This window comes from Mesoplodon mirus, assembly GCF_964341445.2.
Source record: "Mesoplodon mirus genome assembly, chromosome: X".
In the NCBI taxonomy this organism is placed as follows: Eukaryota; Metazoa; Chordata; class Mammalia; order Artiodactyla; family Ziphiidae; genus Mesoplodon; species Mesoplodon mirus.
Window position 1 is genome coordinate 102,785,010 of NC_138981.1, and position 12,742 is coordinate 102,797,751.

Here is a 12,742-nt window from a genome sequence, read left to right on the forward strand (position 1 = left end):
CTCTCCATGTTTATTGTCTTTGCCTGGTTCAATATCTCTCACCTGGAATACTTCAAGAGTCTCCTAGTTGCTGTGCTGGGACCCATCTCTGATGAGCACAGCTCTGATCATGTCACTTTTCTGCTCAACCACCTTCCAAGGAAGCCATTAGCTTGGCATTCAAAACTCTCCATGACTTAACCCAAACCTACCTTTCTCATATTTTCAAAAATCCTTAAATGAGTATTTTGCCTACCTTCTATGTTATTTGGGGTTGACTTTTTCTTTTTTCTTTTTTTTTGTGGTACGCGGGCCTCTCACTGTTGTGGCCTCTCCCGCTGCGGAGCACAGGCTCCGGACGCGCAGGCTCAGCGGCCATGGCTCACGGGCCCAGCCGCTCCGCGGCATGTGGGATCTTCCCAAACCGGGGCACGAACCCGTGTCCCCTGCATCGGCAGGCGGCCTCTCAACCACTGCGCCACCAGGGAGGGAAGCCCTTGGGTTGACCTTTTAAAAAATATTCTTTAAAACTGTTATTGCTTTTGCAGGTCCACATACTAACTGTGACTCTTCCCTGCAACCTGCAGCTTTTTCACGTGCATCTTACCGTTACTTTACTTCAGACTCACTGCTCTTCCAATTCTCTGCAGTCGGATATTCTCATACCTTGGACTCTTCTGAACATATATTAGCTACTTGGCTTGTTGAACTGCCAAGGGGAAATGTGGTTCCAGAGCCAAATTGTGAGTGCCCAAAGCTAAAGCCTCATTCTGCTTGCCTCCAGCTCTCATTCCCTCCCCCAGGACACACAACACCATTTCATTCTGTTTTGGGGGTGATCATTGGCCTAAATGTTGGGACCCAAATCCCGCACATTCATCCCATAGAGAAGGGACTCACATTCCATAGAGAAGGGACCCTCGACCTCATAGTCGAGGTCGATTTATTCTTTGAATTTTCAGTGATTTTAAGCAGTCACACACCCTCCTCCCCAGTCTCCCGTGTCCGCAGGGGGTGTGTCCCCTAGACTTCCGGCTTTCGGACAACCGGTTTTGCTCCGCCCACTCCCACCTCGAGATCTCGAGATTGGGACTTCCATCGTTCTTCTCCTCCTTCAGCCACTGTGCGCACTTTAATAAGTGATCCGATCTCAAAAAAAAAAAAAAAAGAAAGAAAGAAAGAAAGGGAAAAGAAAAAGGAAAACAGAAAAAAGCTTCCCAGGGTTCGTCTTAGAATTGGCAAATAGAGGTGCACCCCCTTCCACCACCGGATCCTAGTGATTTCCAGGCAATTAAGTGCGGCCCGCAGCTCGCCTCTCACCACACCCCCCGCCACCGCCTCCCGCCCGGGTTTAATGACCTAAGCAACTTTCCGTCCCCCCCCCGCCCCGTCTTGGTACGGCCTGTCCGGCGATCGGCGTTCCACCCCCGCCCTTTCCTTCTAGGTTGGTTCAGCCCCCGTCTACTCAGGGGTGGTGCTCAGCCGGCGCCAGACAGACCCTCGACTTCGGAGAGGCAGTGCAGTTCCTTTGGGAGCATCCCCCTCGGTTCCTTCGGCTTCCACTACCTCCTCGGCCGCCTTACCGCCCGCGGGGACGCGAGAGCTCGGTGTATGCCCCACCCCTGACCCCGCTAGAGACATGTCCACCCCGGCTCGGCGGCGCCTCATGAGGGACTTCAAGAGGTAACCAGCCCGGGACGCCGGGGTCCGGGGGCTGCGGCCGGGGCGCAGGGCGGGGCCGGCGGAGGGCCGGGCGGGCGGCGGGGCGGCCGGCGGCGCGAGCGGGTGCTGGATCGCGGGCCCCCTGTCTGTTTCCTTGAAGGTTGCAGGAGGATCCTCCAGCCGGAGTCAGCGGGGCTCCATCTGAGAACAACATCATGGTTTGGAACGCGGTCATTTTTGGGTGAGTCTGCGTTCCGGGTGGTGGCGAGGGCTAGGGACGCATGTGCCCTCCGGGACCGGCCCGGTGCGGAGGCGGGGGCAGAGGGAGAGTGTTTGGGGCTGGCTGGGCCTAGGCGCCTCCCCGGAGCCTGTGCCTCGATTAGCTCGGTTCCCGTTGCCAGGGGAGCCATTTGGGGTTCTCAGGGGGGCGGGGTGGGGAGTGGTGGCGCTTTGGCGCGGCGGCCTGCCCGGGGTTTCTGAGCACCAGACCTCTGTTGGTAGTGGTTTTGCGACCCGGGAAGCGGTGGTTTACCAGCGGTGGAGCGAGCAGGGCTCGTAATAGCCATCTCCTCAGATGAATCGGGGAGAGGGGAGCCCCGAAGCGGGAACTGATTGGTTTTTCTCTGTGTTGCAGGCCTGAAGGGACCCCGTTTGAGGATGGTAAGAGAGTTTCTTTACCCACCTTTCAGGAGCCTGGTCATCTGGGGAAAGGGTTCCCAGTCATCCTAAGTAGCCTTCTACTTAGGAACCCGCTTCTCCCTAGCCTCTGCCTACTAAAGGCTTGAGTGGAATCCAATCTGTGGCAGGTTGTTCTGGCTATTGTCCGCTTGCCTAGAACTGCACCTTTTTTATTGCTTCTTAAAAAAAAAATCTGGGTAAGGCAGTAAAAGGAGCATCATACCATTGATGTTAAGGGTCTGTGAGGTTTGGGCTGTGATCCTGCTAAATTCAGCCCCCCATCAAGATACTAAGTGTCAACCCAACCACTTGCTGATAGGCTCAGAGACCCCAGGGACCATTTGATTCAGAATTCTTCACAAGGGCGGGAACTGTGTTCAGCAGGTGCTTAGTGTGTGTTTGTTGGATGTTGAATGGATGCAAGAATCCCTTGCACGCAATTGTCTGGTTTCTACAGTCTGGCATTGAGTGCCTGTCAGCCTCACTGCTTTAAGATGGTCTTTAATGCACCTTTAATAGCCAGTTTGAGCATAATGTTTCTGATTTTTAGATGAGTTTTCAGTATGTGCTTTTATCAAGACTTGATGGTCAGTAATCTCTACGCAGTTTCACAGTTGAGGGGAGCCTTAATGTACTGTCTTGACCAGTGTCCAACCTACTTCAAGGTACTACCTGTACTTATAGGTACATGATTTTTAATGGGTTTAGGTTTGACCTTTAAAAACACATGTTAGTTGCTTTTTAAGGATTTTTTTAAAGCTTCCTATTTTGAGATAATTACAGGTTCATGTGCAGTTGTAATAAATAATATTACAGAGAGACTTTGTATACCCTTCACCTGCTCCCCCGCCCCTTTGGTTACAAGTCATCTTGAATGACTATGCACAACCAGGAAATTAACATTGATATAGTTTTAGTGCACTCAGTTGTGTGTGTGTGTACGTGTGTGTGTGTGTGTGTAGTTAATTGTTTTTGAAAGCTTAATACATTTAAAAAGATGATTAAAAGTATTTGAGGGCTTCCCTGGTGGCGCAGTGGTTGAGAGTCCGCCTGCCGATGCAGGGGACACGGGTTCGTGCCCCGGTCCGGGAAGATCCCACACGCCGCGGAGCAGCTGGACCCATGAGCCATGGCCGCTGAGCCTGCGCGTCCGGAGCCTGTGCTCCGCAACGGGAGAGGCCACGACAGTGAGAGGCCCGCATACTGAAAAAAAAAAAAAGTATTTGAACTACTAATCGACATCTTTAATATTTTGAGGTATTTTTAAAAAGAAAAAGATCTTTCTGTTATTTTTTTCTCAATGACTTACCTTCCTTTGGTCACAGCATTTGAGAGACATTGTACACATACGCACACACATATGCACATAACTCAGTTTGAAGGTGTGAACAAAAACATTTCTGCAAACTACTAAGTACAAACTTATGTTGCCAAGTCAGTTTGCTTTTTGATGCTACCAACCACAAGATGTTGTGAGGTAGGTCAATGTTAACCAATTCTATGATTTGTCTCAAACACTCAACATTTCCCTAGAAGACTGTAGACAGTAGCCTAAATACTTGTAGTTTCCTCTCTACCTTCACTCACTGGGTAGATATCACTGCTCTTCAGCGCTGCAATAAAAAGAAATGACAGCAGGGGAGTGTGATCCTCAAGCCATACTATTGATACTTTGGTGCAGTAAATCATTTGAACTGATCCTGATCTGTAGCAAGAGCTAGCTAAGCTTAATTTTCCTCTACTAGATTGGTGCTAGTTCTTCATACTTAAGTTTTTCAGATTAGCTGTGTATTTGCTTTAGCTCCAGCAGGCTTTGTTTTCATTGGCTTCTTTTTTCCTCCTGATTTTACTCAGACTGCTTTACGCTGGGCACAGCTTTATTAATAGTACACCACTTTGCTGGGGTTGGCAACTTAAATATTTCAAGGGTGCTTCTCTCGTTTTAAGTGGTATGAGTTGAAAAGGTACTTGTGGAATCCATTATCTACCTGGACCTTCCCCCTTGACATTACTGGCTCTTTTTTTGATGATGTATATCTCCACCCTGACATTGCTGAAAGGAATTACTCAGGCTAAATCACAGTACCCTTTTCTAATTCATTCTTTTGAGCAGTCTGCTATCCATGGATGCTTTCTCAGGTGTCTAGAACACTGACCAAGTTTACAAGAAATTTTTTGACCATTTAAAAATACCTGTTATTTACAGCTAGGGAAAGGCCCAATTAGGGACAAGTGGCATAGTTGATTTTGCTGTTGCCAATGTATTATATAAATCAACAGCTCCAAAACTACTTTCGCTGCTTCCTTGTAAACCATTTGTAGTGGCGGTTTCTGGAACAGCCAGACCCTAGTTAAAGAGATGAAATTTTAAGAAAAGGAACTCTTAAAGGTATTTTGATTTAACTTTACACACTTGAAGGTAAGAGGACTATGTTCCCAAGAGCTCACACTACCAAACAAAACATTAGGGGGAAATACTTCCTCATAAAATATCTTGGTATGCATGCTGAATACGAAGGTTAAGGAACAATGTATTCTCCATCACATCATCTGAAAATTGTTAATAGACACAGTAAGATCCTAGTACTTGATTTTCATAATAGATGTATTCTTAAGAATTTGGTGTCTTTTTTAAAAAAAATGAAAGTCCACTAGGGGTGTTCTTAAGGTAAATAAATCCTATGATGAAGAGTATTTGGGTATTATCTTAAAAATCAGACTTTTTTCAGTCATCAAAAAAAATTTTTTTAAGTACGTGTACTTTGCTTTCTCCTCAGGGGTCACAAACTGGTGGCTAAATGGCAGAAAACACCTACAGAGGTGCTTTCTTTGACCAATACAATATTTTCAAGCAATTGAATTTGTGACAGGCAGAACATACACTCTCTACTTTAACCATATCATTCCCTATTGCCATACACCAGCCATTTAACTCATTTATATAATTTTCCTGGTCCCTATACATAGATGGATTAATTTATCCTTTCCTTACAATGTTGTGACCTTCTCAGGAAGATAAAAAATCAGTACAGATTGTATACAAGAATGGTGAGGCTTAAGTTTCCAATTATTTTAAAGCCTAGCCTTCTAAATTTTCAGAGGACAAGCTCGTCTCGATTGCATAGTATTAATTCTCAGATTTTAAATTTCCTTAACATTTGTTTTGGATCTCAGAAATTGGATTGAGAGTTGTACTAAAGAGGTTCTCATTGTTTAAGGTGGCTAAAAGTATGAAATATCCCTTTAAATGTGTGCTTTGAGTAAGATTTAGGTACGTCCTAATTTATATTCACATTGAATATAAATTATATTGGTTTCACTTCTCAAGATATTAAATGAGCTGTTCTTAAAGACTTGATTAACTTCTTTGGTAGCTAGGTAACCACCTTGCTGAACTTTTAGGCAAGCATTAGGCAGAAAGCTCAAGTCAAGGGTTTTGTGAGCCACCAGCGTGTGTACTCAACTTGCTTTCACTGTGATTGATGTAGGTCAGAAAGAAAGTACTATTTAATATTTGAATTCATTAATTGTATTTTTCTTACTGATAGTGAAGTTTGGATTTTTGGTTTTTGCCTCCTTCAGCTGGGTCTAGAGATATGAAACTGTAGAATTATGGTAACTAAAATATTTATGAAGCACTTACTTTGTGTCACTGTGCATCTTTCCCTCATTTAAACCTCACAACAACGTTATGTAGCAGGTACTATTATGAACCCTATTTTACAGATGAGGAACTTGAGGTTCAGTCAAGTTGAGCAGTTTCCCCAAAGGTTTCGTAACTAGAAAGTAGCAAAGCAAGGATTCGAACCCAGATCCGACTGACTGCAAAGCTTCTGCTCTGCCCCACTGCACTCCACTGTTTCCACTTACGCCTGCCTTCTGTGTGACTTTACCACCTTGAGGTATCATATTTAATGATGGTTTTAATTTAAAGTACCTGGGAGCTCTGCATGCCATTAAATCTGCCCAATTTTAGAGCAGTTTTTTAGAGCAATTTCTTGATGATAAATCTCTAAGCTATAACTTAAGCGGGTATCAACACTGAGCCAAATGTGTTTATACTTGGGATACATAAGGAAGCTCAGAGTTTTGAACTAACACTCATTCCCACTTTTTCTTGCGTATTGTAATATCAATAGAACTGAAAAGAAAGAACTATGCTTTCTTCCTCAAAAATAGGAAGAGTTATGACCAGGTGGTGATAAAGGTGAAGTGCGTTCTGATGGACTATAGCATGTTTATCCATTCCAAAATATTTTGCTTTTTGTCCTTAGTTATAATACATAGTAACTTCAGGTCTGACTTTCAAGTTTAGGAAGTAACGATAGTTGGGGAATATAATATGTCTCCATATGTTGCATTTTTAAATTTGTATATATATATTTATTTATTTATATTTGGCTGCGTTGGGTTTTTGTTGCTGCACACGGGCTTTCTCTAGTTGCGGTGAGCGGGGGCTACTCTTCGTTGTGGTGCGCGGGCTTCTCATTGCGGTGGCTTCTCATTGCAGAGCACGGGCTCTAGGTGCGTGGGCTTCTGTAGCAGTTGTGGCACGCGGGCTTCAGTAGTTGTGGCTTGCGGGCTCTAGAGCGCAGGCTCAGTAGTTTGTGGCACACGGGCTTAGTTGCTCCGCGGCATGTGGGATCTTCCCAGACCAGGGCTCGAACTCGTGTCCCCTGCATCGGCGGGCGGACTCAACCACTGTGCCACCAGGGAAGCCCTATAGTCTTTTTTTCTTAAGTGGAAAGGAGGAATGGAAGCAAGGAGGAAATAAATTGCTAACTCGAAGGAACCAGTAACAAATTATACTCTATCTGAAGTGTGGTCTATTGTATTAGAATAAGTAATTCATTAAATGGACCAGAGTAATATAGTGGAACGTGCATCACCTTAGATAATAACTGATTCCTTAAGATTACTTGAAGAAATTTCAGTCAGGAAAAAACAATTGCCCAATTGTTTTCTTGAATTTATTAAACCCAATTAAAAATAACATTTTGAAGAAAATAATCTCCCCAAATCACAACATCCAACAATTCTTTTTTGGCGGGGGGCGGGGGCGCACTGTGGGGCATGCGGGATCTTAGTTCCCCGGCCAGGGATCGAACCAGTGCCCCCTGCAGTAGAAGCGCAGAGCCCTAAACACTGGACCGCCAGGGAAGTCCCCAACAATTCTTGAATGAGATCCAGTTTGTCCATTTCTTACAAATAAGTCTGTAACTTAGTATTCTTTAGGGCCTCCTGCTACCTTAGTTGACACATATTCAAGAAAAGTAATTTGTTTCAATAGTAGAGTAAACAAACGTCATTAGAAAGAAATTTACTAGAGACATGAATGCAATCTAATATGATTTTTAAATTATTTCTGCCATTAATTCCTACCATTAGTGTGAATAATTGAGTTGGTTTTATAGTGAAGTAGCTTGTGAGTCATACTTAAGGGTTTTAAAGAGGGACTGTGAAGTTTTTTCTGGCTTACATTCAATTATGTTTTCATTATAGAGTTGCTATTACATGAAGAGGAGCCAGTGAACACTTTTCTTATTTCCTGCTATTTTAAAAATAATTTGATTATTGATTTGTATTTCTAGCATTGGTTTTTGAACTTTGTGCTCTCATTCTTTCTAGTGCATTTAAAAATCACCATTTAAGATGACAGCTGATTAAAATTGGCCTTTATTAAGGTCTTTCAGTCTTCTCAAGGAGCAATGCCACGTTTTGGCTCTAGTTGCTTGTCATTTTAAGGATGTCTTCAAAATGTACAGTGGCTAAAGTTATCCTGCAGGCAGCAATTTTGAGTTTAAGATGGCTGTATTTAAGTTTGGGGGAGAATAATGGAAAAACAAAAAACAAATCACCTTTGAGTGACGGTTCTTACAGTGTCTGTCCATTTTTACGGCAGTCCCTGGAGCTGTATCTCTTACCTGGTCTCTTTCCTCTCTACTCTGTATCTTTGCGTTATTTCATATAATACTTGAAAAAAGAAGTCATGTAGTATTAAAAAACAAAGTACTACCAAACAAGGTGATAAGTAGGCTTTCTTAACCCTTTCTTTTCTAATTACAGGAACCTTTAAGCTTACAATAGAATTCACTGAAGAATATCCGAATAAGCCACCTACGGTTAGATTTGTCTCTAAGATGTTTCATCCGAATGGCAAGTATCACTTTTAATACAGTATTTTAAACTACTACACTGTTTATTTGGGAGGTATTCCACATTTCCTATTTGTCTGTAGCACCTGAGTATTTGTCTAGGCATCTTGCTGTTTCCTGAAAGCTGAACTTGTTCATGGTGGTCTATTGCTGTCTTGGTCTGTGGTCCTAGAACTGAAGCAGTGAAGGGACATTGCCTTTGCTTGGAATCTGAGAGCCTCCTGGTTTTGATGATTTTATCATTTACTTACTAAACAAAAATAAGGATGTTCTTGAGGTTTCCTTTTAATGTAAGGCCAGATTGGGGTAGTTTTGTGTTGTGATTATTTTCACTAGCATTTAGAGCAATAGTTTTCAGCTTTGGATGCAGATCAGAATTAGCGGGGGACATTTAAAAGCCACGGATGCCCCGGCCCCACTCCAGACCTACTGAATATCAGATTCTGTGGCTGAGTCCAGGTATACGGTATATTGGAAAAGTGCCACAGGTGATTCTAACTTACTATTTTGCTCTTTTATTTTTTTTCCTAGTAGTAAGCCTAGAACAAGTTGCCTTTTATTCAGGTTAATAATGTATTTTCCAGGGTATCAGATATTTTTATCTTCATACCAAAATGAAACCTTGTGAACTCTGAGCTATCTTGGTTATTTCAGATAGGAGATAAAGTTTAAAAATTTAGTGGAGTGAATTTCCCATAAGTCTATCGATGATGAGGAACCCTCTTAAAAATAGTGCATGGTTTCCTGGATAACAGGGCAGTCTTTTCAGAATAACAAGCATTAAGTATCTTCCAGTTTTATACTGATTATGTTTGACATTCTCTGATCATCCTGTTTCACTAGTAGTGATTATGACACTTCTTTTAGGAAGGTAACTAAGAAGCAACTTAGTAATCTTTTTTAAACCTCAAAAGCAAAGTATTCTTGACTGTATTTGTCTTGACTATGATATTAAAACCTTAATGGTTTTGTTATGTTTAACATAACCTACTTCTATGCTCTTAGTCTATGCAGATGGTAGTATATGTCTGGACATTCTTCAGAACCGTTGGAGTCCAACATATGATGTGTCTTCCATTTTAACATCCATACAGGTGAATTTTCCTTAATGTGACTATGGCCTTTGATATGTTTATATTAGCAATTGTTTTTGAAAGTCATAAGTAAAAAGTAGGTAAGACCTAACCCACCAGAAAACATATGTTTGCCTAGCTACTAGCAGGTTAATGTAACTGTAGATTATTATGCTAAGAGAGCAAATTTAGCTGCTACCTAGGACAATTCGAGTGTGTTGAATATACATATTGGGTTGGCCAGAAAGTTCGTTCAGGTTTTGCATAAGATAGTACGAAAAACCTGAACAAAGTTTTTGGCCAACCATATACATATATATATATATATGTATATTTGCATTGAGGAACTGACTTTTTACAAATTGTCTCTATAGTCTCTTTTGGATGAACCCAATCCCAATAGTCCAGCAAACAGCCAGGCTGCTCAGCTGTACCAGGAGAACAAGCGGGAGTATGAAAAACGTGTTTCTGCGATAGTAGAACAGAGCTGGCGTGACTGTTGACCCGGGTGCAGGAAAAGAAGCAGCTGGTCATAAGAAAAATATATATTGATGTGTTTGTCGCCTTCCTATTCGTCAGTGTCATTACATTTACTTTATTAAAAGCAAAATAGCTGTTGTGCTGTTTCCATCTTCCCTTGCCAGGCTTTTCCTACCCCTTCTACCCTCTCCTTAAACATCAGAAAACACCCTCTATGAGATCAAATGTACTGTACCTGGGTTACGTGCAAAAAGTCACTAATGCTTAATTAATTCCTTTTCTGTTGTATCTCATTTCCAGAATTATGGCAGTATTGTTACTGTACTTTACACTAAGCTTTTTAAAATGAATTGTTTTACAAGTGGTGCTTATGCATAGCTTGATGACCAGAATGTTATTTTTAACAGAATGAATGATTACTGAAGCGTTTCACCCTGGCTGGTCCTTCACTTGTGTTGGATTTAGAAATGAATTTTTGGAATATGGCCTATAGAAAACAGGGAAACAAATCCATATAAACATCCATTTTGAAAGAGCAATGGAAGCTAAAAAGGCTCTGATACTAATATCTAACTAACATGAATTATGTTTTTTTTATTTTTGGGGTTTTTTTTGCATTACGTGGGCCTCTCACTGTCGTGGCCTCTCCCGTTGCGGAGCACAGGCTCTGGACACGCAGGCCCAGCGGCCATGGCTCACAGGCCCAGCCGCTCCGCGGCATGTGGGATCTTCCCGGACCGGGGCACGAACCCGTGTCCCCTGCATTGGCAGGCGGACTCTCAACCACTGCGCCACCAGGGAAGCCCCATGAATTGTGTTTTTAACTGGTAGGAAGGAGAATGTTAAAGGGCTCAGCCAAGGGAGTGCAGCATAGTAACTGACACTTCCTCTCCTTGCAAGGTGTTCAATGGACACACCCGAGCTAAGATTCAGAATACTGAAGTCTTCTGGATTTTCACTTTTTAAAGAGGTGTGGGAACAGAGGAATGGAAACAGTCATGTTTTTAAGCTAGGGAAGGTTGGAGATCCTTTAATCCTTTTAAAGGAGCAGTGCTACCCTAGATGAACAAATTTATAATCCTCCATTGTTTTTTTTAGAGTTTTAGTTAACCCAAGGAAGGGAACATGTCTGTGGTAAACTATTTTCCACTCAAATCCTCTGTTAATGCTGCATGCTTTAGTTTCTTCCTCCCTTTCAGTATTACAAGAACCTTAAAGTCAATGTTTGTAATCTTTCTTTGGATATTTATACTTTTAGATTGACAGTACCTTTAAGTAGCAGTGTGGGACAAAGCTTGTAAGTGTTTTGTCTGATGTTCCATTGTCACCTTTTGTGCATTTATCACTCTTCTGAATTTAACTTTGCACAAGTAACCCATGTAAAAAATGTACATTTTTCAAAACTTGTAAATAAAAATAACCTTAAAATTTTGTAGTCATGGTATAATTATATTTTAGCTCAGTATGAACTTTTAGTATGAATTTATTGGACTCATATCTACTCATTTCCCCCCTTAAAATAAAAATTATGATAAAAGCAAAAATACAGATTCTGGGAGAGGGAGAAGAGTAGATACTGCTGGAGAGGATGTATTTTCTTTTCAGTCATAAGTGTTTAATGATTTTTTTAAACATGCTAACAGTGTAAATCTATTAGGTAAAACAAAGTTACTTCAGCATATATTATAGTCAATCAAGGGAATGAAATTGTGGTAAGGGGGGAGAATTAACCTGGAGATTTACTAGCATCCTCAGAGACCAAGATCTAACTTGTTGATCCTGACATTCCACCTCTTAAAAAAGCCCTAGCTTAAAAAACAAACTAAATAATAAAATGGTATTTTAAGTCTCATGTAAAGCTTGGGAGTACAGGTATCCGCAATGTTACCTTGTTTAAACAAAACTCTGCTTTCTTCTGAGGAGCAATCTATCTCATTTTAAAGAGACAAGGATAGTGACTGTGGAAACTCACTTCTTGGGGTGGGGGGGTGGGCGCTAATTGAATTTAAGTCCTTATGGTGTATGTACCCACTCATCCTCTAAGACATGGCACTTAAAGGAGCCTCAACATGAGGGAGCTCATCCTACACTGAACACATGAACTGGTTAGTTTCACCTAGAAGCAACATCCTTAAATGCACTTATTTCTCTTAAGTCCATTTCTACTTCAAAGTAGAATGACATTAAATTGGTCTTTATTTGGCAGATTAGTTTTACATAAATTTCTTCATCCTACTGTGGCTGGCTATCTTTTTTTGTTGTTTTTTTTTGTTTGTTTTTGCCACACTGTGCAGCTTGTGGGATCTTAGTTCCCCAACCAGGGACTGAACCCGGGTCCACGGCAGTGAAAGCACTGAGTCTTAACCACTGGACCTCCAGGGAAGTCCTGTGGCTGGGTATCTTAAATATTGACACTGTTACTTATACTTGAAAAAAATTAAGGTGAGATTGGGAATGTGCAAGTTTAATATTTTTTTTTGTACACCTCCTGAGAAACACTATTCCCAATCTCTTTCATGGGATAATCCTTTTAAAATCTCACAACGGCGTCAACAAGCTGACCTCCCAAAGCATCATATCCACGGTCAAAGGCACCACAAATCATTCATTTCAAAGTTTAATGCTAATTTGCCTTTTTTCTTTACAGCTTTTTTAAACAAATGCCACAGGGTGCCTGCATACAATAATTTATAACAATAATAAACCAGATTTGTG

The 12,742-nt window shown here is 41.8% G+C and overlaps 1 protein-coding gene across 1 annotated transcript; it reads left to right on the forward strand.

The window, feature by feature from the left end:
- The first annotated feature begins 1,429 nt into the window (after positions 1 to 1,429).
- Positions 1,430 to 11,444, forward strand: UBE2A (ubiquitin conjugating enzyme E2 A). The gene is made up of 6 exons (XM_082609040.1): positions 1,430 to 1,662; positions 1,802 to 1,882; positions 2,276 to 2,301; positions 8,386 to 8,475; positions 9,480 to 9,568; positions 9,922 to 11,444. The coding sequence occupies exons 1-6, from the start codon at positions 1,619 to 1,621 to the stop codon at positions 10,048 to 10,050; spliced, it is 459 nt and encodes a 152-aa protein (XP_082465166.1). The 5' UTR covers positions 1,430 to 1,618; the 3' UTR covers positions 10,051 to 11,444.
- Positions 11,445 to 12,742: the final 1,298 nt, after the last annotated feature.